The sequence below is a fragment of the Drosophila bipectinata genome, chromosome 2R, assembly GCF_030179905.1.
Source record: "Drosophila bipectinata strain 14024-0381.07 chromosome 2R, DbipHiC1v2, whole genome shotgun sequence".
NCBI lineage: Eukaryota > Metazoa > Arthropoda > Insecta > Diptera > Drosophilidae > Drosophila > Drosophila bipectinata.
The window spans coordinates 22,253,941-22,274,967 of NC_091737.1; the positions used below are offsets into that span (position 1 = coordinate 22,253,941).

The following is a 21,027-nucleotide window of genomic DNA, read 5'->3' on the forward strand; positions in this document are numbered from 1 at the left end:
GATACGTTTTTCACAATAATTTTCAATGAAATTGCAGCATTTATATTATCCTCCTTTATTTTTAAGTGGTTTTAGTTTGAAATGTGGGAAGCCCAGCTGATAGTTGCAGTCCGAAGAATTATAATAATCCGGCATTATCTTGTCTTTATATTTCCTAAATATTTGTATAAAACGTAAATTAACAAAAGTTATTCAATTTAAAAAGAAATTAATCATTGCTTAAGAAAGATATTTTAAATTCAAATTTGATTGGAGCTGCCAACTTGGTTTTAGTTGGTCACCAGTGCTGCAAAACTGCCAAGTATGCCGCCAATTGAAAAGAAGATTTAAAAAATGTTTCCGAAAACAGATAACAATTATTTTTTTTGTCTATTTATTGAACTCCAAAGTAGCGGCATTTGATATCCTAAAAACAAATCCATTCCTATTTCTTTAGCAACCCCGCATCATTGGTAATTAAGGCTTTTAAATGAAATTTTAAGGACTTATTCTCAAATAATTAATTCTTGTAGGCGCATCCTCTAATTTCTGAGATTGTAATTCTCTCAAAGAGAGAAAAACCACAATTTATACAATTCTTTATACTATAGTTTTTCCTGAACTTAATTTGACCATTTCTCCTAAAAAATAATAACCTAGAACATTGATTTATACAACATTTTAGGATATAACTGTTTCAACAAGCTATAGAATTTTTTTTAAAATTTTTTTTAAATAAAAAAATTGTATTCCTTTTTAAGTGGCTTTTTTTTAACCCAAACATGAACTTGTGGCCCGGGAAATCACGCAACTTCCGGCATCCTTTCCGGCCAACCTTCGCCGCAGGTGCTTGGCTCCCAGTGGGAGAAGGGTGGGAGAAACCACTCCAACAACCGCACCCCCCACTCGGTCGTCAAATTAGCAGACAGCACTGCAGCCAGTTGAAACTTTTATATATATGTCTGTGCATATATTGATATAATGACCGGATAATTCCAGCGACAGCAGCTCACACTCTGGCGTTTTAACTTTTCAAACGGCTGCCATAATTTTCATGATAATGGCTTTGCGTTTTAAATGGAAATTTACAAATCAATAACTTTTAGTGCTCCGTGCAGGTGGAGGTCCTGGGAGCCAGGGCTACCCCTTCAGCCGGGTTGCCATAATTATACACGTCGCCTGCTCTGTCGCTGCCTTTTTGTTATTGTTTGCACTGAAAGACGTTACCGGGGCTCTCATAAAGCCGTCAACCGGCCCACAAGGTGGCAGTGGCACGATGGCGAACGTCCGCACGGAAACCAAAAATCCAATAAGCCAACTTGGTGTGTGTGAGCGAGGGTTTGGGCTCCTGGCCTTGCGTGCCCCGCGATGTCTTCGGGTCAGGAGTTCAGTTCGCATTCGTCAACCGTTGCTTCAAGTTGAAATGAACGATGGCCAATCCTCGGGCGAATGTATTTCTCCTGGTCAACCTTGGCTGCGAGATGCTATACGTTATTGACCAGAGGTTGAAGGCACAGAATATTGCCGAGGATAAATCGGTGCAGGGTAAGAATGAACTCATAATCTAAGCTACAATCTAGAAAACACGTCATCATAACTTGTACTCGTAGTTATAGTTATAGCTTTAGGAAACTTAGTTCTTCTAAGAAAACATCCTTCAGTCTAGTAGCTCTCAAAAATTATTGAAAACATTAAAAAGCCTTTTTGATTAATATAATTTTTCTTATTAAGTTATTCACGATATAACCACGGTGATGTTGGAGCCCAAGTTTATCGACTCTCTGCTCAATGGATCCAAACACACGAATGCCCAGCTTCTGACTGCCGAACACTGCAAGTTCATGCTGAACGACATCGCCACCTGCTCCTTGATGCGACTGGACGAGCAGTCGATGGCCAAGCTGTGGAATCTCATGACCATGGTCTACAAATGGCAGCTGTTTGTGTCCCGTCACCAGCATCATCTCCTGGAGATCACCTTCCGGCACCTGGAAGCGATCAACAGGCTTTATCCGGATGCCAAACGACATATGCTGATCGATTTCACAAAGAACACCCTATTGGACTTTTGGAATGCCAGTGGGGAGGAGGCCCAACAGTCCATCTATCAGACGAATCGAGCCTGGCTTCAATGCTTCAACACCAAAATATCCCTGCTGATCCGTTTGGGTTTCCAGGCAATGGATGGCAGCTTCATTCCTGATGTGGACCAGGATTACTTTGAGGACTACGTCCAGTCGGCTGGGGACAATATTTACATCAAAAGCGCCGAGCAGCAGGAGCAGCGGGCCAAACGGGAACCCAATAGCATGGACCAATTGGCGGCTCAGCTGAATATCAATCCCTCGTCCGGCGAGGATCTGCAGCCCATTAACGCCCGCCAGTTCCAGCAGCAATTCGAACAGGCATTCGGCAACGTGCTCTTTGACGAGCCGACGTCCACATCCAGCTCCTCCGGATGCGAGTTTGTCCAGCTGCAGCCCACAACACCGTCGGGTGAGTGCAAGGGTGGCACATCGATTCTGAACCAGAACCTGCTCGACTTGTACAGCAAAATGCACTAGCTGATCTAGTGGGTTTTTGTTAAATAATTATTTAAAAAAAAACTCAATGATTTGTATAGTTCTCGTTTCTTTTTTTGTTTTGTTTTCATCGAAGACATTGTTGTGATCAAAAAATAAATCAACGTTAGAATTTTGAGCTTGCGACTTGTGAAATATGGGGGGCAGAGAGGGGAATATGGTGCAGGGTAAAATAGAACCAGGGGTCGAAATGTACAATTACAAATATAAAAAATTAGTGCATGCTGCCTATGCTACAAAACTTATGGCAACAACATTAATAGTTATCAATTACTCTCCTTAATTGTGTGTCTCTTGCTTAATACGCTCTAGCTGTCAGCAAAGGAAAAGTTCGTCCGTGGTGGTGGCGGCGGTGTGTTAGTTGTGATGGTGGGCAGGTTCCGATTACATCTTCGCCTTCAACGGCACTGCGTCCACCATGATATGCAGGGCCATCTTGAGGCACTCCTCCGCTGAGCTGATCTGCTTGCACGGATATGCATCGCCGTATTTCGTAAGGAAGTCACAATACTTCCGGTAGTTGCTAACCGCAAAATCATAATTGTAAGCACCCAACGACTTCATGTCCGGATCGTCCGTTACCAAAGGTACTGACGCCTTGTGCGACATTTGGAGAAACGTCGGGTAGTCCAATTCGCATCCCTCGCACTTGCAGTCGAATCTATATTGCATGGAGAGAGTGTCCTGTCGCTGCTGCTTGTTAAAGATGGCAAAGTGTGCGCTAAAAGGACAAAGATGATCATTTAAATAAGATTCTTTGAATGGGTTCGTCCAATTTCTTACCCATAATTGTCGTAGAGAACTTTGCCCGCTTTTATCGGCCGCAAAACGAACAGGTATGCCTTGGTCCCTTCATATATTCGCAGAGTGTTGGGCGCACACGAGTGGTTGATAAGGGAGAGGAAGGCATAAGCCCCAGAAGAATGCGTTTGGTCGTCCTTTGTCTCATTAACCTGCTCCACCAGATCGATTCCGAACATATTCGAGGGAGACGTCTGCAGGTGTCGGAACAGCAGATCCGTGAAGAAATTTCGGCCGTCTTCGCCCCCTAAATGGTCCTTGAGCGGCGTATATTCGATGATGAAGTGCTTCATTATGGCACAAACCACGGAACGCTGGAAGAGATCAGAGACGGAGCGTAGATGTTGGTTGGTCACCAGCCCGTGGATGGCCCGGTACTGCTCCTGCCGCGTTAGCTGCCCATAGTCAAGGTCGAAGGCGCATTTGTGCTGGTTCTCCGGTTGTTCACAGAAGGCCATCAGCTCTTCGATGGTCGGATAGAGGTCCAGGGCAGCAAGCGTGGTCCGGAGCGCGATGCCGTGGATCTTGTTGAACATTCGGTGCAGAAAATCAATTATCGGGCATTCAAAGCGATGAAACGTAGACATTGCCTGTTGTTTACAGTCTTCCGAGCAGAACATCACGGAGCAGCAACTGTCGCAGGGGATGAGGGTCAGGTAGTTCTCCCGTTTGCAAGTGGCGCAGCGGATATACCGCATGGGCGTAAGTAATGTGGAGCAAAAAGGCTGTTCCACCGCTACTAGATCACCGACGACCAAGTCGCGATTGGTTACTATAAACCGGCCTTCGTCGGCGGACTCTCGCAGTTCCAGGCAGTCGGCGATGTACGGCACCTGGGCGTGCGCTTCGAAGTTCATCTTGAACTCAATGGGAACCACGTCTGGCGGTTGTTGTTCCAGCAGTTGTTGGCAGTCCCGTTCGCGTTTGTCCAGCTTGTGGCTCAGTCTTGCCGGATAGTTGGCCTTCCGGGCTAGCTCGATGTTGGCCAAGCACTCCCTATAGCGTTTCCATTCAAACAGAACCGCAGACCGGTTGGCGTAGCCTATGGACAGGTGCTCTGAATTGGGTTCGGCATAGCATATGCTTTTATTGTACAGCTCCAGGGCCTAAAAGATGTTTCATAAATATTAATTCGATAAAATTGGAATTTAATTCCTCATACCTGAAAATATTTTCGATTCTTGAGAGAGAATTGCTCGTTGCCAAGCATCCTGAACTCCACACTGCGCTTATTGCACTTGTCCTCCCGCAGCGTTACGTTCAGGAAGATCTTTTCCATGTACTTAAAGTCAATTAGCGCATGCTCCACAAAGTTAACCTTCGAATAGTTCTCCTTCAGCTCGTTAAACTTGCCGGAGATGATGCTGATTAATTTCCAGTCATTCAGCTTTTTGACCAGATCGTCGCTCACGTCGTACACGTCCATATTGAGTTCCTATTGCCCCAGTGTAAGGTGTCAGTTTAGTTCCGACCTTGCAGATTGCTCCGGACGGATCCTTCCGCGTGTCGACGCCGCCGCCTGTTTTTTTCAGCCGCAAAATCGGTTTGTTTGCCCCTCTGCCGCTGCCGCGAATTTGGTGGCTGGCTCACTTGCTAGCCGGTAATTTGTGATTTCACAGATAATTTCGGGTCCGCGCAATTCCAAATATCTGCAGAGCGATTAAAATGTTATTTATATTTCCTGGCCAATCTCCGCTAGAGTTCGAAGAGATGGCATTTTTTCCGATAAATTACTCTATCGAATACGTAAATATATCGATATGCGGGCAAGCATGCACTTTAAGAGTAGTGATTAAAAACGCTAAAATTTGTACCAATTAAAAAAATTGTATTAACTAAATATCCATTGATGTTGAATTAACAGATAGAAAAAAATTCCACATCCAATATACCAACAAGGGCTAAATATTCTTTGTCGTTAAAATTGTGGCCAATTTAATAGAGGCCAAGTTTCCATAGGAAATTTGTGAGTTGTTTGAAATCCCCAGGAAAGATAAGCCACTGCTTAAACAAATAAAGAACACATTAGTTTTTCGTATTCATAAAATATATTTTCATAAAAATTACCCGCATTTCAATTGACCCGCTAACAAAGAGCGAATCGGTTCAAAACAAATCGAATAACGATAACTTTTTCTGTTCAGTGTTCAAAAATTCCAAAATCAAATAATTCCACAGTTGAATATATTAAAACAATGTTTTAAAGACTGCGCTGTTTATAGTTTTATACATAATATTATTTTTTTAAATATTGTTTTTAATGGTCCTATAAAAATGGCAAAAGTCAATACATCGAACAATGTAAAGGTAAATTAAAACTAATACCCGATACAGTGTTGCCAATTTACCCTTTTTTAAAACTTTCCTTAAACTTTTTGTTTAAAACTTTTTAAGGTAAAAATAATATTAAAATCTTAAAATCCCTTATTTTAGCAATAAAGCAAATAAATTGTAATGAAATTCTAGTTTTGAAAGCAAATAAGTTTTCAAAAACAGCTAAAATTAGCATCCCTACCTGACGTCCAGTCAGCAGCGCGCGCTGGCTGCCCAGCCTTGGCTCTGGTTTAAATTTATGGAAGCACTGATAAACTTATAACGTGTCGAGTCTGGATTCGGATTCTTCAAGAAATATATCGGTCGAAATATATTGTCTGAAAAGCATCCCCTTTGAATGCTAGGCACCCGGCATTCGGTTCAAGTTGAAGGCAAGAGAATATTATTTTTAGCCAGTAGGCCAGAGCTAAGTAGCCACCCGTGTATTTTATTTTTTCGTCTGCGCCACTGCGAATAAATCAAACAGTTTCAAAGCGAAAGAACAACAAGCTGAAAGGTAAGTAAAAATAACTAAAAACGCGTGGGTGGAGTTATGAATAAACCGTGAAGGGGTCCATCATTACAGCATGCCTATCATTCGGCTTGAGTCTTCCGACAAGGAGATCTTCGACATCGAACAAGAGATTGCCAAGTGCTCGGAGACGATTCGCACGGCGCTCGAGGATCTGGGCGATGAGAGTGATAACAGCGTGCTACCGCTGCCGAACGTCAACTCATTGATCCTTAAGAAGGTTCTCCACTGGGCCACCTACCATAAGGATGATCAGCAGGTGACCGAGGAAGATGAAAACAAGGAGAAGCGTACCGATGACATTTCCTCTTGGGACGCCGATTTTCTGAAAGTCGATCAGGGCACTTTGTTCGAGCTCATCCTAGCGGCCAATTACTTAAACATCCAGGGCCTGTTGGATGTGACCTGTAAGACTGTGGCCAATATGATCAAGGGCAAGTCGCCGCAGGAGATTCGCGACACGTTTACCATCAGCAACGACTTTTCGCCTCAGGAGGAAGAGAAGGTGCGCAAGGAAAACGAGTGGTGTGAGGAGAAGTAATGCGTTCAACAAAAAAATTGAATCTGATAACCAAATTAGAACACCTAAATTTTAAAACATGTAAAACGCACTTTTACGTAAAGTCCACGTAAACCATTTTGTTTATAAAAAATTCTAAATAATGTTAAATAAACTTTTACATGTGGCTTATGTACCTTGCTTATAATTGATATCTGGAAGACCACGTAAACCATTTGTTTAACTCTGTCAGTAACTTTTAATTATTTTCAACAATCATTTACAAATTTGATCAATAGGGGATTAATAAAGGAATGTATGGGTGATCATCGTAGAATATCTAGTAATATTTTTAGGAATTTGCCGAAGGCAGCGATTGCAAGACTGCAGATGTGGCCCACGATTTCAAAGAGTTGATTAAATGTGTCTCCAAAGTCCAATTTGCGCAGGAATTGGAACAGGAACAGGCCAATCACCACTATGATCACAGGCTTCACCAGGGAGAGCACGAATCTGACGCTGAATACGAGTACGTACCACGACACCAACAGAAGTATCAAGTATGCAACCAACTGGCCAAAGTCAGTGGGTATGGACACGTTTTTGGCAATGAAATCGTAGAGAAGTGATATGGACGGTCCATCCCGCCAGTCTCCAGCTTCAGGCGATCTTTTATGACAGGTGCTCGAATCCATGGCAGTGTTTGGATTGACGTAGACTTCTGAATGATGTTCTGAATAGGTGAGCATAGCCTTCTAGGTTTTATAAACCAAAAAGGGCATTCTGTGATTCACACAAATCTTGGGAAAATTGTAAACAAAGTCCATGTTGTGAAATCAGCTGTGGGGTGTGACCGTATAACTGAAGCTTTTGTCATGAAAGATATATTGTTTCCACTGCCAAGCTAAATAATCTAAAGCCTAGTACTGAGTTGACGAAAATCCGCTGTCCAACGAGTGACAGCTGTCAAACTCCATATAAAAAAAACGGTGGAAAAAAGGAAAGAAGAAGAAATTTTTGCCTGCTAGATTTTGCGGGTACTGAGTTGACGAAAATTTTTGTTATCGATGTTTATCGTGTTGCCGGATCAAAAAAAATAAACAGCTGCTCTCGGGGAGGTAAAATAAATAGTTCAAATTATTTGTGTAGGAGCGACATGGAGGGTCAATTGACCAAACAAAAAAATAGTCGGCCCGAAACATTTTCGACGCGCCAGGACAAATTAAAATGAATTTCTGCGGTCAAGACGAAGCCCATAATATGAGATTTGACCCACAAGGGGCATTTTTTTTTTTTTTTTTGTTGTATTAAGTTACTTCCATCCAGGAAATTGGGGAAGATTTATTTGGCCGTCCCGAAGGGACATTTTAATGCCATAAAATGGCATTGAAATGATTTGTGATTGATTTGGATTTTGATTTTGACCCAGTTTTCTATTTCTTAATCAGCTCCTTAGCGGCGAAATACATAAACAAAACACCAACATCCAATCGTTTTGAATTCATTTTTGCTTATTTGTTTTTTGTTTACAAACAACAGCTGTTCAGTATTACCTTATTTCTTCATTGTTTTGGTCACACTACCTCGGCAGCCGAATAAAGTGCAATTTCGCAAGCGGAATTTCAAGAGCGGATTTTCGTCAACTCAGTACTAGGCTTTAGTTTTAAGGGGTTATATACCTTTTTTTTCTTCAACAAAACGAAAAATTTTTTTTTGCTGAATCCTAAAGTATATCCCCTAGAGAATATTTTCCCAAAGTTTCATGGAGATCCTAATAATAGTTCGATAGGAAAACAGCGTTTTGAGGCGCGGTTCGTCACGGCTGCGGACAGCGTCAAGCTACTTTGAATGCGATTATCTCAAAGTCGTGTTTTTCCAAAAGTGCCTTCGCTGTGACCACGATTACACAAGAACTATTTGATCGATCTTCTTCAATTTTTTTTTAATTATTCGTAATGATTGTGCCGAGTTCGTGAACGATTCAGTTTTTTTGTGTCCATTTTAATTTCGCAGATAAAAATTTTTGAATAAAATGTTTAGAACTGAAAACATCAATTTTTTGGAAAAATGTTTACGGTATGCAGAAAAAACCAAATATTCTTGAAAATAATCGTTCACGAACTGGATATAATATTATACTAATAACAAATTTTTGGTTTTTTGATTTTGGTTGACCTGCTGGACTTTTATCGTGGTCACCGCAAGCCGCTAGAAAAAAAAGGGTTCCGAGAGAATTGCCATAACTTTGTAAATTGTTTATATTTTTTCAAGAACAAACGCTTATTGTTTCGATCAAAATATGTACTATCAATAAAAAATAACTTCAGTGTCATAAAATAATTGCTACACACCTAAAATAAAAATCCAAAGTTCCCTCAATTTTTTCGCTCTAAAAGGTATATAACCCCTTAACTATATAACGATTAATGTTGTTTACTTTAATCAATTAATGATTAATGATTTTTGATACTTAAACTTAAAACAATCATACCCTCTCCAAGGGTATAAAAATTCAATTAATTAGACGTTTTTTTTAATTTATAATACTTACTTGATTTACTTTTACAATAACATTTAGTCACTTTTAATTTAATCAGCAATTTGGCAACTTTTATTGAGACAAATGTTATATGCGATTTGATTACTTCTAATTACTTTTCCTAAGTTGCCATTAAAGCCAATAATATGACTCCCTCACAAAGTAAGAGCGAAGCTAAAGTTAACCTGGACATAAATCTTTATGGGCGACCTTTCAACTCGGCTGCTGTGCATTGAACTGGCTGCAAATTTACCAAAATCCAGAGATGCCCCCAGGACCAATACCGCAAAAAAAATTGTAAAAAATATACTCGTAAGATAGCGAAACAAAGAAGAATTTTCCTTTTCACTTTAAAATATACACGCATGTATGTATGTATGTACGCATGAACAAGATTGGTAAGCTATATTCGGTCTAAGCTAAAGCTTATGATACACTTTAATAAGAAATGGAAAAATTATTTCAGTGCCATTTTACATATATTTTTTTCAGGGAAATAGCCCCAAAGAGGTCAATTCTTAACCGATCGTCGAATGGTATACTTTCCCAATCTTAGAACTCCGAGTAGCATAATTTTCAATAAAAAAATGGCATCACAAATTTTGACCCATTTTTCGAAAAATTTTAAAGGGGTAACATCATAATTTTGCCCAAAATTTTACGAAAATTTTTTTTCGAAGATTAGGTTTATCGTTTGATACAGATTGCAGGAGATTAGAGTCTTGATTCATAATTGGTATTCGGTTTTCCTATCGGTTGCAAAATAGTGAAAATATTTCATAAAAAGTGTATAAAAAGTTCGGATTTTTTTCAAATAAAAAAATATGAAAATCACATCGCATTTTTCCACTTTTCCTAATGGAAAAATATTCATAACTTGGCTAATATTTGGCGGATCCACAAATGTTATACTTTCCCAGTCTTAGAACTCCGAGTAGCATAGTTTTCAATCAAAAAATGGCAACACAAATTTTGACCCATTTTTCGAAATTTTTTAAAGGGGTAACATCATAATTTTAGCCAAAACTTTACGAAAATTTTTTTTCGAAGATTTGGTTTATCGTTTGATACAGATCGCGGGAGATTAGAGTGGTGATTCATAATTGGTATTCAGTTTTTTCATCGGTTGTAAAATAGTTAAAATATTTAAGAAAAAGTGTATCAAAAGTTCGGATTTTTTTTACAAAAAAAAAATATCAAAAACACTTTGAATTTTTCCACTTTTTCCCAGTATTCCCATTAAAAACCTTGTCACAAAAATGAGATAGTAGAGTTTTATATTTAAAAGAGTATATAAAACTTGCAATAGTAAACCAACAGATATAAGGTCTTTGTGCTGGAAAAAATAATTTTTTTTAATAAAATGAAAAGCAATTTCCTTTTGCTTTGAGCTTCCTTGACTCAACGTGCTACACCCGCTGGCGAAAAAATTCACATTTTAGTGCTGCGTGAAATGGGCCACACAACAAATAAATTGGAATAAAAGGCCAGAGCTTTGATTTTTTGAGTTGAGGAAGATCCGTGGGTGTGAAATGCAGGACATAATTTAGTTCGTGCTGTAGGCACTTCCACCGAAAAATGCAGTATTATTGTTCCTGTCTGCAAGACATTATTAGCCATGCTCTTTGGCTCCGTCCTGAGCTTTGGCCATCAACAAACAAAAGGGGACAGTAGAAACGGGCTGAAAGTGCAAACAGATGTCCGAGTTTTCTGCAGTTGCACTCAGGCTCGAAACGGAACTTCGGAAAAAGGACTCGACTCTGTGCAACTGACGGGCTGATTTTAACACAAGGATACTGGCGACCCAGGAGGATAGCCGGCATAGAAACGACCTCAGACTATGGGTATTTATGCACATGTGTAAGTGACAGTGATGTTTACCTTTTTGGTTTTAAAAACATTAATAGAAAATATATGATTCTGTAAAATAAATTAAAAAAATGTAAAATAATATTCAAAATAAATCACTATGTTGAAAACACCATTAAGGTAAGACCTTCTGTTGCAGAAAATTACTCATACGCCATGTTGTTCAAAAGTAGTTATCTGGCTTTTTTCCTGCCTATCATTTGTAAAAAGAATGCTAAGCTGATTTATTAAATATTTATTATATTATATTTTAAAAAATGTGCCACCATTTGTGGCATCACTACTGTTTGCTAGAGAGTGGCCGTGTGTGTTTGACGTGTTGAAAGTGCAACATCTGTGTCACGCCTGGTCTCTGTAAACGACAAAGCGTGCAACAGTACAGAGGTGGTCGGCAGGAAGGGAACTAGTCCAAGGGATAAGGGCACTGCGGAGACAACGACAAGCTTTTCCGCCAGCTTGTTATTATTTCTGACTTTTGTTGCTGACTTCATAAACGTGTTGTCCACGTGTGAGTGTAGATTTGTTTGTTTTTGCCGGATCTTTTGCTGGAGCGTTTCCGCTTCCTTTCATTTGCCATTCCGCCCACACTGGCTCCCCATCTCTGGTGCTATATTTTCATTTGCCATGCAAGCTTTTGTTTGGGTATTTGCGTGACTAATTCTTAGAGACCTGAATATTTTATTGTTTTGCAATTTTTTGTCGCCCTCTTAAGATACGAGAGCTTAACTTTTAAAATGTTTTCATTTTATCCTTTATTTTGCTTTTCATGTAGCTACAAGAGTGTTTGCCTTTAAAGGGTGGATGTAAATGCCACCTTCACCAAAAAACTTCTAAGTAAACCGCATCTGTTGCTGACACCTGTCGCACCTGTGCATTAGATTGCACTTTCAAAGCTAAAACAATGCACTAACCCATCACTTTTATTCATTGGAAAATGGTCTGTAATTTTATTGAAAATTTTAAAGGACAAATAACTTGCATTAAAACTAGTAGTTTACCAAAATAACTGAAGAAAATTGCTTGTAAATTTTGTCTATAATTTTGAACACTTTTGTTCTCTGTGCATGTGGCATTTGTTTCCCTTCATCCAAGTAAATGACACGTGGCAGGTGGAAAGTGCATCGGATCCTGAAACCTCAACATCGCAACTATGCGCTGACCTTTATGCACTCAAGACTTGAGGGTCTTGAGAGTCGCGGGTCTCCAGCGATGTCGCTTGCCAAAGGCAAAGCCATTTGACATCGTCAACTTGTGTTATATTAATGAGGACACCGAAAAAAAGCGTAGAAAATTGCTTTGCGTCGTGGGAGGCGGCTCGGATAAAGCAACAGGTGGAGAGGGCACATCCCTGCGCAGGGATGCGCCCAGGAAGCAGCCATAAAAGGCCACTTCAAAATCTTAGGAGGCCCTTTGGAAATGTCCACCTTCCGGGACCCCTTTGCTGTTGCCTTTGCCTTTGGGCTGTTCCCGCAAAAAAGGCTCATGGGCATAAGAAAATTAAAATAAGCAAAAGGAACAAACAACCGAAAAAGGATGGGCATATCCTTTTTTGAGCTTCGACGCCTGTATATGTTTAATGGATTTCCAAAAATTATTTGACCAACTTCCATCATGTTGGCGCAGATTTTGTGAAAAGGCCGTTATCCGCTTTTAAATGTCAGCGCGTTATGAAATTATGGGCTAAATGAAATTATTCACAAATAAATGAAATTTCCCAGTCAACGGAAATCATTTATGTACGTTATTTTTACATTTTTTTTTCTTTTAATATTTTCATTCAATTTTCAGCTGTGTCTCTTTATCCCGCTTAAAATATCAAAGGTGAGACGACGGTGGCTGTCCCATAAAAATAAAAAATACGAAGAGGAGTAGTTTCAGCCTGAATTGGATCAGGTGAGTATTGGGCCAGTGGCTGAAGCAGGCAGTGTGGCAGGTGGCAGCTGGCAGGTGGCAGAGGGCAAGGGGCATGGAGACAGCGGGCGGGCTGTCGTGTCAATTCAATCAACCGGCTTTCCCCTCCGCCATCGCCTCCACCTCGGCCACCTTTTCTTTCTCAAACTTAATCTTGATGTTGTTGCTGTTTGGTTACACAAAATGAGAATTTATTGTATGTGCTTTATGCATGGCGCACAATATCGGGCACACATAAGCTGACTATATAATAAAATTTCAATTTGCCCGACAAACGATGTCGTCGACACTCGTTTTCCACATAAAGCCATTGGAAGAAGAGGCACAAAGCAATCGGCAAGTGTACGCAAATATTGTCGAATATACCCATACCATATATATACATATACCTTCATACTATATAAAAATATTCCATCATTCGCCTTATTTACCCTTATTTTCGATGGGAAAATTGTTTATGTTTTCGACAACTTAACTTTTACCTTAGCCATTCACCATTTCATTTGATTTGTTGGGAAAACTAAATTTTCTAAAATTCCCCCATTCTCGATTATGCCTGATAATTGCTCAAGGCGGGAGTGAAAGGTCACCCAACAAACGTCATCTCAGTAATACCTTAATACCAGTTTCCAAAAAGGAAATTTCCGAGCCCATCGATGAATATTTTGGCAACTTCTGTTAGGTAGAAAGTTCCCTTAACATAAATTTTAAACTTTTTTTGGCATTAATTGGAATTTAGAGACGGTCAACTTTTATGAATGTCAAAGGTCAACCGTCTGCTAAGGATTAATAAGAGGAACTTCTACTCTCGAAACTATAATCCCAGTTGCTCTTTCTTTGAGTTGCTTAAAGATAGAAACATCACCTTTTGGCTGACATATTTTCTTTGAAAATATTCTAAAGTACATTTTGCAAACATTGAAATCGCATTATCGGCTGTATTCCAGGAAGCATCTAATGATGAGCGGATGGCTTATGCACCACGGGTCATAGGTCGAGCACAAAGGAGCATTGTTTGTAATAGGTTTTCCTACATAGAAAAAAAGCAGCAAAGAGCTTATGATATATTTTATTTATGGTTATTTTTAAGAGCAAAATTTTAAATATTAAATACTAGGTTCATAAATTTATTTATTAAATATTTAAACATTTTTTCCCATTGTTTTTTTTAAGGTGTTTTAGAAGCCTTTTGCTGGAAGTGCTCATACTTTGTTGGCATAAAACCTCCGAGCATATCTATTGATGTGACATTTTCTGGGCGGCTTCTACAAATCCTGGCATTCAAAGTCGCAGTGACGTCACCGGAAGTGGGGGAGAGGGCAGGGGGCAGAGGGCAGAGGGCAGAAGGCATGGGACTGGAAAAAGCGTGGATGGTTGGGTGGTGGAGGTCACGTAAAACATGCTCGTTAAAAATTGACGATGTGCATCAGCGCATGGCGATGTGGACTCTTAGACAAGGTGAGAGTGAAAGTGTTGGGGAAGCAAAGTGTTTCGATGTTTCGGTACGGATTGGTTCAGTACCGTGGCTGAGCCACACGTGCCAGAGACCTTTAACCCATTGACCGAGCCAAGCACCTTGTGCCCCAAGCATTTATCGGCAAACGTATATCTGTTTGGCATCATTTATGTCTTTTTAAAGCCGTCGCCGCATCTTGAAACCCATAAAAACATTCAGCCATAATGTACCACCCATACACGCGAAAGCCCCTAAAGGACCCACAAGTATATGTATTTTATTTTATTTTACATATATTTTTTTTCTGCGCAAAATAAGCATGTTAGTACAGCATACATATGTAAATATGAAATGTTTTGCATACTGACTGCATGCCCCTTGACTTGCGGGCCGTGCTTTTCAGCCTTCCAGCCTCCGCCTCAGATATAAATACGTAATGCATGTCAGTTTGGTTTTGCGCTTTGATTTAACAGCGTTGATTTATGGCAGAAGCCCCGAGCACCGAGCACCGAGCACCGGGCCCCGAGAAGTATGCTAGCAAAAAACCCAAACGAAAAATGAGCGCGCGTAAAAATCAAATATAACCAAAGGTCCTGGCGAAAGCGGATTTAATTAGTGGAAAGCAGACGAAAATGAGCGCTGGTTGCAGCACGCTTCGCTGGAAATGATAACGATGATGATATAACCATTAAATCGCCAACGAAAGCATGTGCACAGAGAGAAAATACTATCAACATTAATAAGTGGAAATTGAAGGTCAAAATAGTTATAAAATATCTCTTGAAAAACTTATTATATTAGATTATCATTATTATTATATTAATCGTTATTCTAATTTTTCATTGTGCAAAATTTCCGGGAATAAAAATAAAATCGTAAATGCTCGGGATTCGTCTGCCTTAAAAATGTTTATGGACCGAATCAAAATCAAGCCAAAAGACCAGCCAGCAGGAAGGGACAGCCAGCAGCTACAACTTTTGCCAAGTAGATCATTTCCAGGTTATTCACATCCCGTGCTTCAACTCCTCTGAGTATATCAAATTAATTTTTTTCTTCCTTTTATTTTTTTTTTTGCGGCCATCAATGCAATAACTTTGACAAGCAACTTCTCTGTTCTGGGACCCGAAAGAAAAAGTTCGACGGCCCTATTTGGCACTTGCTAATTGAGTTTGTCCAAATTCCATACGCCATGTGGGACCGAGATGTGGGTGGCATTCGGGGTTGTCCCTTTATATGACCGCCGCTTGCCTTGTCAACCTTTTTATTTGCTTCGATAAACAGAAGGGCAGCCAGCACACATACGAATATGTATTTATTTGTATAAACAAATATAAATATTTGGCAAGCAAACAAAACGCATTTATTTTTGCCTAAAAAAACATTCTGTATATGTCACATAAACACCTCATAGAGAATTTAAGAATGGCCCGCAGTTCCCACGTGCTTGTCGTTGTTTTGAGAAAAGCTTTTCATGCTAATGGAAAATTCAATGAGCCTAGCTCCTGATATACGCAGGATGGTGTATTGAAAAGGAAAGTGCGGGGGAGTTGGTGCCAAGTCATGTATAAAAGTATATTGCATCTGAATTTCTGTCTATGTGGTACTTAGGTATGCCACCTCTCGCGAGAGTACCACATGTGGCGCCTTTCCTGAAGCGTGCCAATTTTTCCATTACTTACTGAAAGTTCGACCAAATGAACTCCCAATGATGACCTTGAGAAACCACCGAAATTTTTGAGACATTTAAATTGTTTCTCTGAAATTTAATTGACGAAATTAATTACCGAAAATGCTTTTTTCTGCTAAATTATAAATAGCCAAGGGAGCCAACGCATAAACAAGAACGCAAAAAAAACATATATAAAGAAATCGACAATAACAACAGGCACTGAGGAGAAAAGGAAGAGCAGCTCAGGTTGTTGACAAAAAAATAACATGGCCAAGTGGGAGAGTTGGGGCGAAAACGTCGCCGTTTTGCGTTGTTCAAATATTCATGACAAGACGGCACAAAGTGCTCAAGTTTATTGCAATGAGAACGGTAAACGACGGCGGCGACTGTTGCTTTCTCCCACACACCCCACTCTCCACCCACTCCCTATCTCTGTCCTTGCCCCAGTCTCTGTCTCTTTCACTGTCTGCATCTGTCGCTTTTCCCGGGGTTTATGGTTTATCTTTTATGAAATATGCAAATATCCAAAGGCTGACAAAATGATTTTAAAACTGTCAAATATCAGAGTAGGACTGCTGCTTTATGTTTTGCTGCTCGAATCTTCCTTTGGATGACATCAGTTCGGATGCAAAACGCAGATGCAAATAGCTATGAGTATTTACCGTTTTGTATCCGTATCTGTTAGATACAACTATTGCATCACACACATAGCAATTGTCAAAGTGCTGACGCATGCATTTTTGGGCGAATGTGTTCGAATGACATCACTTTACACGCACGATTTGTGGCAAATGCCGCCATAATTTCTGCCGAATACCATGCCGCCATACACCCACCCATCTATCCACCGGCTTCCACTGATTCTCATTCGGTTTCAGATCCTTTTTAGCTGAGCAAGTGGGCGCAGGATGACCAAATGCAAGAAGCTGGCGACGACTTCCGCACAAACGGAAGCCACCGCTTCCGCTTCCCTGCTCTCCTCCGCCATTGTCAACGTTTTCTTGGCCCACACACACACACACACAATAACGCACTACCATATACACACACCCATACATATGCACTTTTTCTGGCTGACATCCAAAAGTTGAACACAAATTTTCGAGTACAGTCAGCAAAAAAGCGCATTTTTGGCATAGCAACTCAGGGTAGGCGAACCAACGACCGAAAGGTCACAAAAAAAAAGCATCGCACACCTTTATGAAAGTTCGGTTTTACATCCCGGGGCGACACCAATTAACTGGCGATGCGAACCACGGATTTTGTTTACCTGCAAGCTAAGGTAAAAGCAGTAACCTTTAAATTTTCCATTCCCGTATCAGGTAACTGGGAAAATAATTGTTCAAGATGGTGTTTCGGCTTTAATACGCATCTGGGCGGGAGTAATTACAAATATTTGATTGCCCCGGACTGTCAGAGGGAAGTCGAGGTAGGGGGTTTGTGGGCAATACCTTCAATTAGCGGAGTCCACACAATCAACAACTTTCCCAGAACTATAATTATGAAAGTTACACTTAGAATATAAGACTAAATTAGAGTATTTTAATAAATATTATTAAAAACAGTTAATAAAATAATAATGAATATATCTGGGGCTTATATAAAATATTTCTTCTATCTATTATTTTGATTAATACTTAGTTCCTGATTAAAAAATACCCTTTTTTCAGTGTCATAGCTTCATAAACCGCGTAACTAAAATCATATAAATGCTTAATGAATGAAAGTGTCCCGGCGTTCCTGGAAACCGTGGCCAAGTGGGTTATTTAAACATTTTTCCGGCCGACGTGTCCGTGTCTTTTAATTCCAGCCGACCGAATTGTTGACATCACGTTTGGAACGTTTATTTCTCTGAATCGACCAAAGAGTCAGAATTTTAATTAAAATGCTAATGAAGTCATTGGGTTTACGACTATTTTTGATTAATAAATAAATTATAATTTTAGAATAGTTCTGTAAATCCCATTGATGGGATAGTTTTTGTTTATTCTGACTGACTCACGTCACAGCTTCTGGCCAACAAAAAAAAAAAAAAGGCCCTTCGCTTATTAGGGGTTAGGGGTCAGGGGTGACAGTCAATTGCCGGCAGAGTTTTTGGCGGCAAACGCCCACGCACTCGTCCTTGGGCCACTCGATTGGGGCTTGAAAAATCATTCATTGAGACCCACAATCTATATGCTATAGTATTCTATGCGGCAGTGTTTGTGTGAGAGTGCTAGTTTCTATTTGGCAGTCAGCGTTGAGATTTTTCGCGTGGGCGTGTTTTTTTTTTTTTTTTGGTATCCTCTACTGCGGTTGTTGTTACTGTTGCTGTCTGTTGTTTTCATACTCCAAATATTTGTAGTGAGAAAATTCTTGTAAAAGTACTACCAATGGCTCTATTGAGTTTTCCCACTGCTTCCATCCAGCTCGCACTCGCACAGTCCTTTTTAGACCGTCTCCCTCGTTCGCCATTAAGTTTCATTTTATGACAGTGTGGCTGAGCTAGAAACAGTTGACGCAGCAGCGCCGGCTCCACTTTGAAAAAAAAAAATAGAAAAAAAATAGCGGAAAAAAAACATACATAAAGAGTGGAAGGAAAAGCTGGAAATTCCCAGAGAGCGTGGGCGTCAGATGCTTCTATGTGTAGTAGTTTCAACCACGCGTTTTCCTTATTGTGTATGCCTGTCGCGCTTTGCTGATTTTTCTTAATGGAATTTATGCGAGTGTGAAATTTATGTTTGTGCACAGATAGATAGACTGAGACTGAGAGACTGGACTGGAGAAAGCGAAAACTATTCTTAGTTTTTCGCGCTGGCGAGTGGAAAAATACACGCGTTGCCTACTTTTGTGCGCGCGTGTCCCTTGCCGCGCGCGCAAAAAAAAAAAGGAAGGTTAACCCACTATCGCCACCCCGTGTAGCGCGTGCGGTAATCGCCAGCACACATTTGCGGTAATCGTCCAGATTGGCATCCAGCCGAACTTCCCGATCATGTCTATTAACTGTCAGTTACACCGATGTGCCACAAAGTGTGTTGCATAAAGTCATAAAAAACCGCCATGCAATCGCCTGTACAAGTTATGAATATTTACTGGCATCCTATTTTCTCTTTTCTTCCCACACACACACACACACACCGATATGTACATTCTTGTGTGTCCTGCGAGTGAGTGGGCGGGCCAAATTGCTTTTCAATCAATTTAGCTTGCAGTTATTGCACTCCAAGCCCAAGTCCAAGCCAAAGGTTGCGTATATATTACACATACGACCCGTTCGCCCATACAAGACATTTCGGTTCGGGGGCGTCGGTTCATTCATACTCTCGCGTGTTCTTCTACTGCTGCTGCTCGTATGACTCGACTTTTGGGTTTCGATTTGTGCCATTGACTGGCAAAACGCCCTCGAAAAGTCTTCTATTACAAATGGAAATTTCTCGACTTTTGCCAAAAAAAAAAATGGAGGAAAAGAATCAAAAAAGACGGAAAGAAACGGGCAATCGAAGCAAAACCCTTTGTCAGTGCTTCCGATGTGGGGGATGTCGCGGGTCGCTTTTTTTTGACATATTTATGAGTCAGCTGATAAATAAAATAAATTTCATTTAAAGACCATTCCGGCTTTATGGCCACTACGCCGTTGCCCGGGTATTTGTGTCCATAATTTGGCTCGATAATAATAATGCTTCTTCGGAGGCTCCTCTTCACAATATCCTACGCCCCCAAAATGTACGACTTTATTCTGGAAGTGACAGCTCTGCGATGCAATCTGACGGGTTATTGCATTATGCTGTTATATATGTAGCTTGAGGAAGTTGGGAAAGGATTTGCCATATGTCCTATTATGTATGGTTTTGTTATGGAATAGGTTGAGCACCTGTGGGCATCTAATCACTGCAGCGGATGCACTTTTCCCACAGTAGCACTTTATGACCAGGACACGTAATGTTCCTGCTCTGTCAGTTTATAAACTGATGCATTCAGTTACCAAATATTGCACCATGGGTGTTTTGGGTGTGATTGGAGAATAGGGTGGAAGTATAGGTCCTATATAGGTAAGAATATTTCATATTTAATGCTCTCTTTTGAATAATTTTAGACTTCAATAACTTGCTCCACTGTGCCTCTATTTTCCGGCCCACTCATTGCCAAATTTATGTTTGAAACGTGTTGGCCAAATTATGACAAACCGCAGTGAAACTTCCAAAAAGCGTTTTCAGCACACACTTAGCCTGCCCCCAACTACTTATAATACCTCTGCGGGAATATAGACAAAAAATAAATTCCTCACACAAATATGTAGGTATATGGAAAAAAAAAGAAAAAAAAGTAGAGAGGTGTACGTGCCGGTTAAGACCCCTCGAAAATAGATGACCACGCCCACGCCGGGAAAAACTTTGGGTTGATTAAAGTGCGGAAATGTACCAAAAGTCTATGGAAATTTTTGTGAAAAGTTGAGGTCCTGTTCTTGGCAGGATTCATGGACATAATTAATGAACAAGAGCGCTATTCATTTTGCAGGCAGCTTTAACTTGTGCGATTGCCAAGTGATGCATTATCTACACGAGAAAAAAAGGTTTAAAAAATGTTGTTTTTTCTATACTTGTTCCTAGAATCCCTAATTCCCCGTAATAACAGTTCAAGCTTATTATACAAAATATTATATAAAATTCTCCCCAAAATATTTCCAGTGTGCAGGACTGCCCCAGGCATAGGAGCTTGACCACTTGCTTTCCGGCTTTTGGGCCGGGATTAGTTAATTTTGAGATAATTCGAGTGTTAAGCATGTATATGGGGAAACTCAAAGCAGTAGCTGTGGCCGGGGCTGACTCGGTGGCAGGAGCTAGTGGCAAGCACACACACATATGTGGTCCCATTCTCAATTAGTTGTCATTATGCGGCAC

At 40.3% G+C, this 21,027-nt stretch overlaps 3 protein-coding genes across 4 annotated transcripts; 2 read left to right on the forward strand and 1 right to left on the reverse strand.

Moving 5' to 3' along the window:
* The first annotated feature begins 1,007 nt into the window (after window positions 1–1,007).
* OSCP1 (Organic solute carrier partner 1) lies at window positions 1,008–2,611 on the forward strand. The gene is made up of 2 exons (XM_017238432.3): window positions 1,008–1,524; window positions 1,711–2,611. The coding sequence occupies exons 1-2, from the start codon at window positions 1,410–1,412 to the stop codon at window positions 2,541–2,543; spliced, it is 948 nt and encodes a 315-aa protein (XP_017093921.2). The 5' UTR covers window positions 1,008–1,409; the 3' UTR covers window positions 2,544–2,611.
* Smyd4-4 (SET and MYND domain containing, class 4, member 4) lies at window positions 2,591–5,092 on the reverse strand. The gene is made up of 3 exons (XM_017238431.3): window positions 4,525–5,092; window positions 3,345–4,468; window positions 2,591–3,282 (listed from the first exon to the last, which is right to left on the reverse strand). The coding sequence occupies exons 1-3, from the start codon at window positions 4,786–4,788 to the stop codon at window positions 2,946–2,948; spliced, it is 1,725 nt and encodes a 574-aa protein (XP_017093920.2). The 5' UTR covers window positions 4,789–5,092; the 3' UTR covers window positions 2,591–2,945.
* Window positions 5,093–6,032: 940 nt separating this feature from the next.
* SkpB (SKP1-related B) lies at window positions 6,033–6,898 on the forward strand. 2 transcript variants are annotated; one of them, XM_017237876.3, is made up of 2 exons: window positions 6,033–6,192; window positions 6,262–6,898. In XM_017237876.3, the coding sequence occupies exon 2, from the start codon at window positions 6,263–6,265 to the stop codon at window positions 6,746–6,748; it is 486 nt and encodes a 161-aa protein (XP_017093365.1). In that variant the 5' UTR covers window positions 6,033–6,192; window position 6,262; the 3' UTR covers window positions 6,749–6,898. The 2 variants fall into 2 exon arrangements, with proteins under 2 accessions (XP_017093365.1, XP_017093366.1); XM_017237877.3 differs by having other exon boundaries at window positions 6,042–6,192; window positions 6,246–6,898.
* The last annotated feature ends 14,129 nt before the right edge of the window (window positions 6,899–21,027 follow it).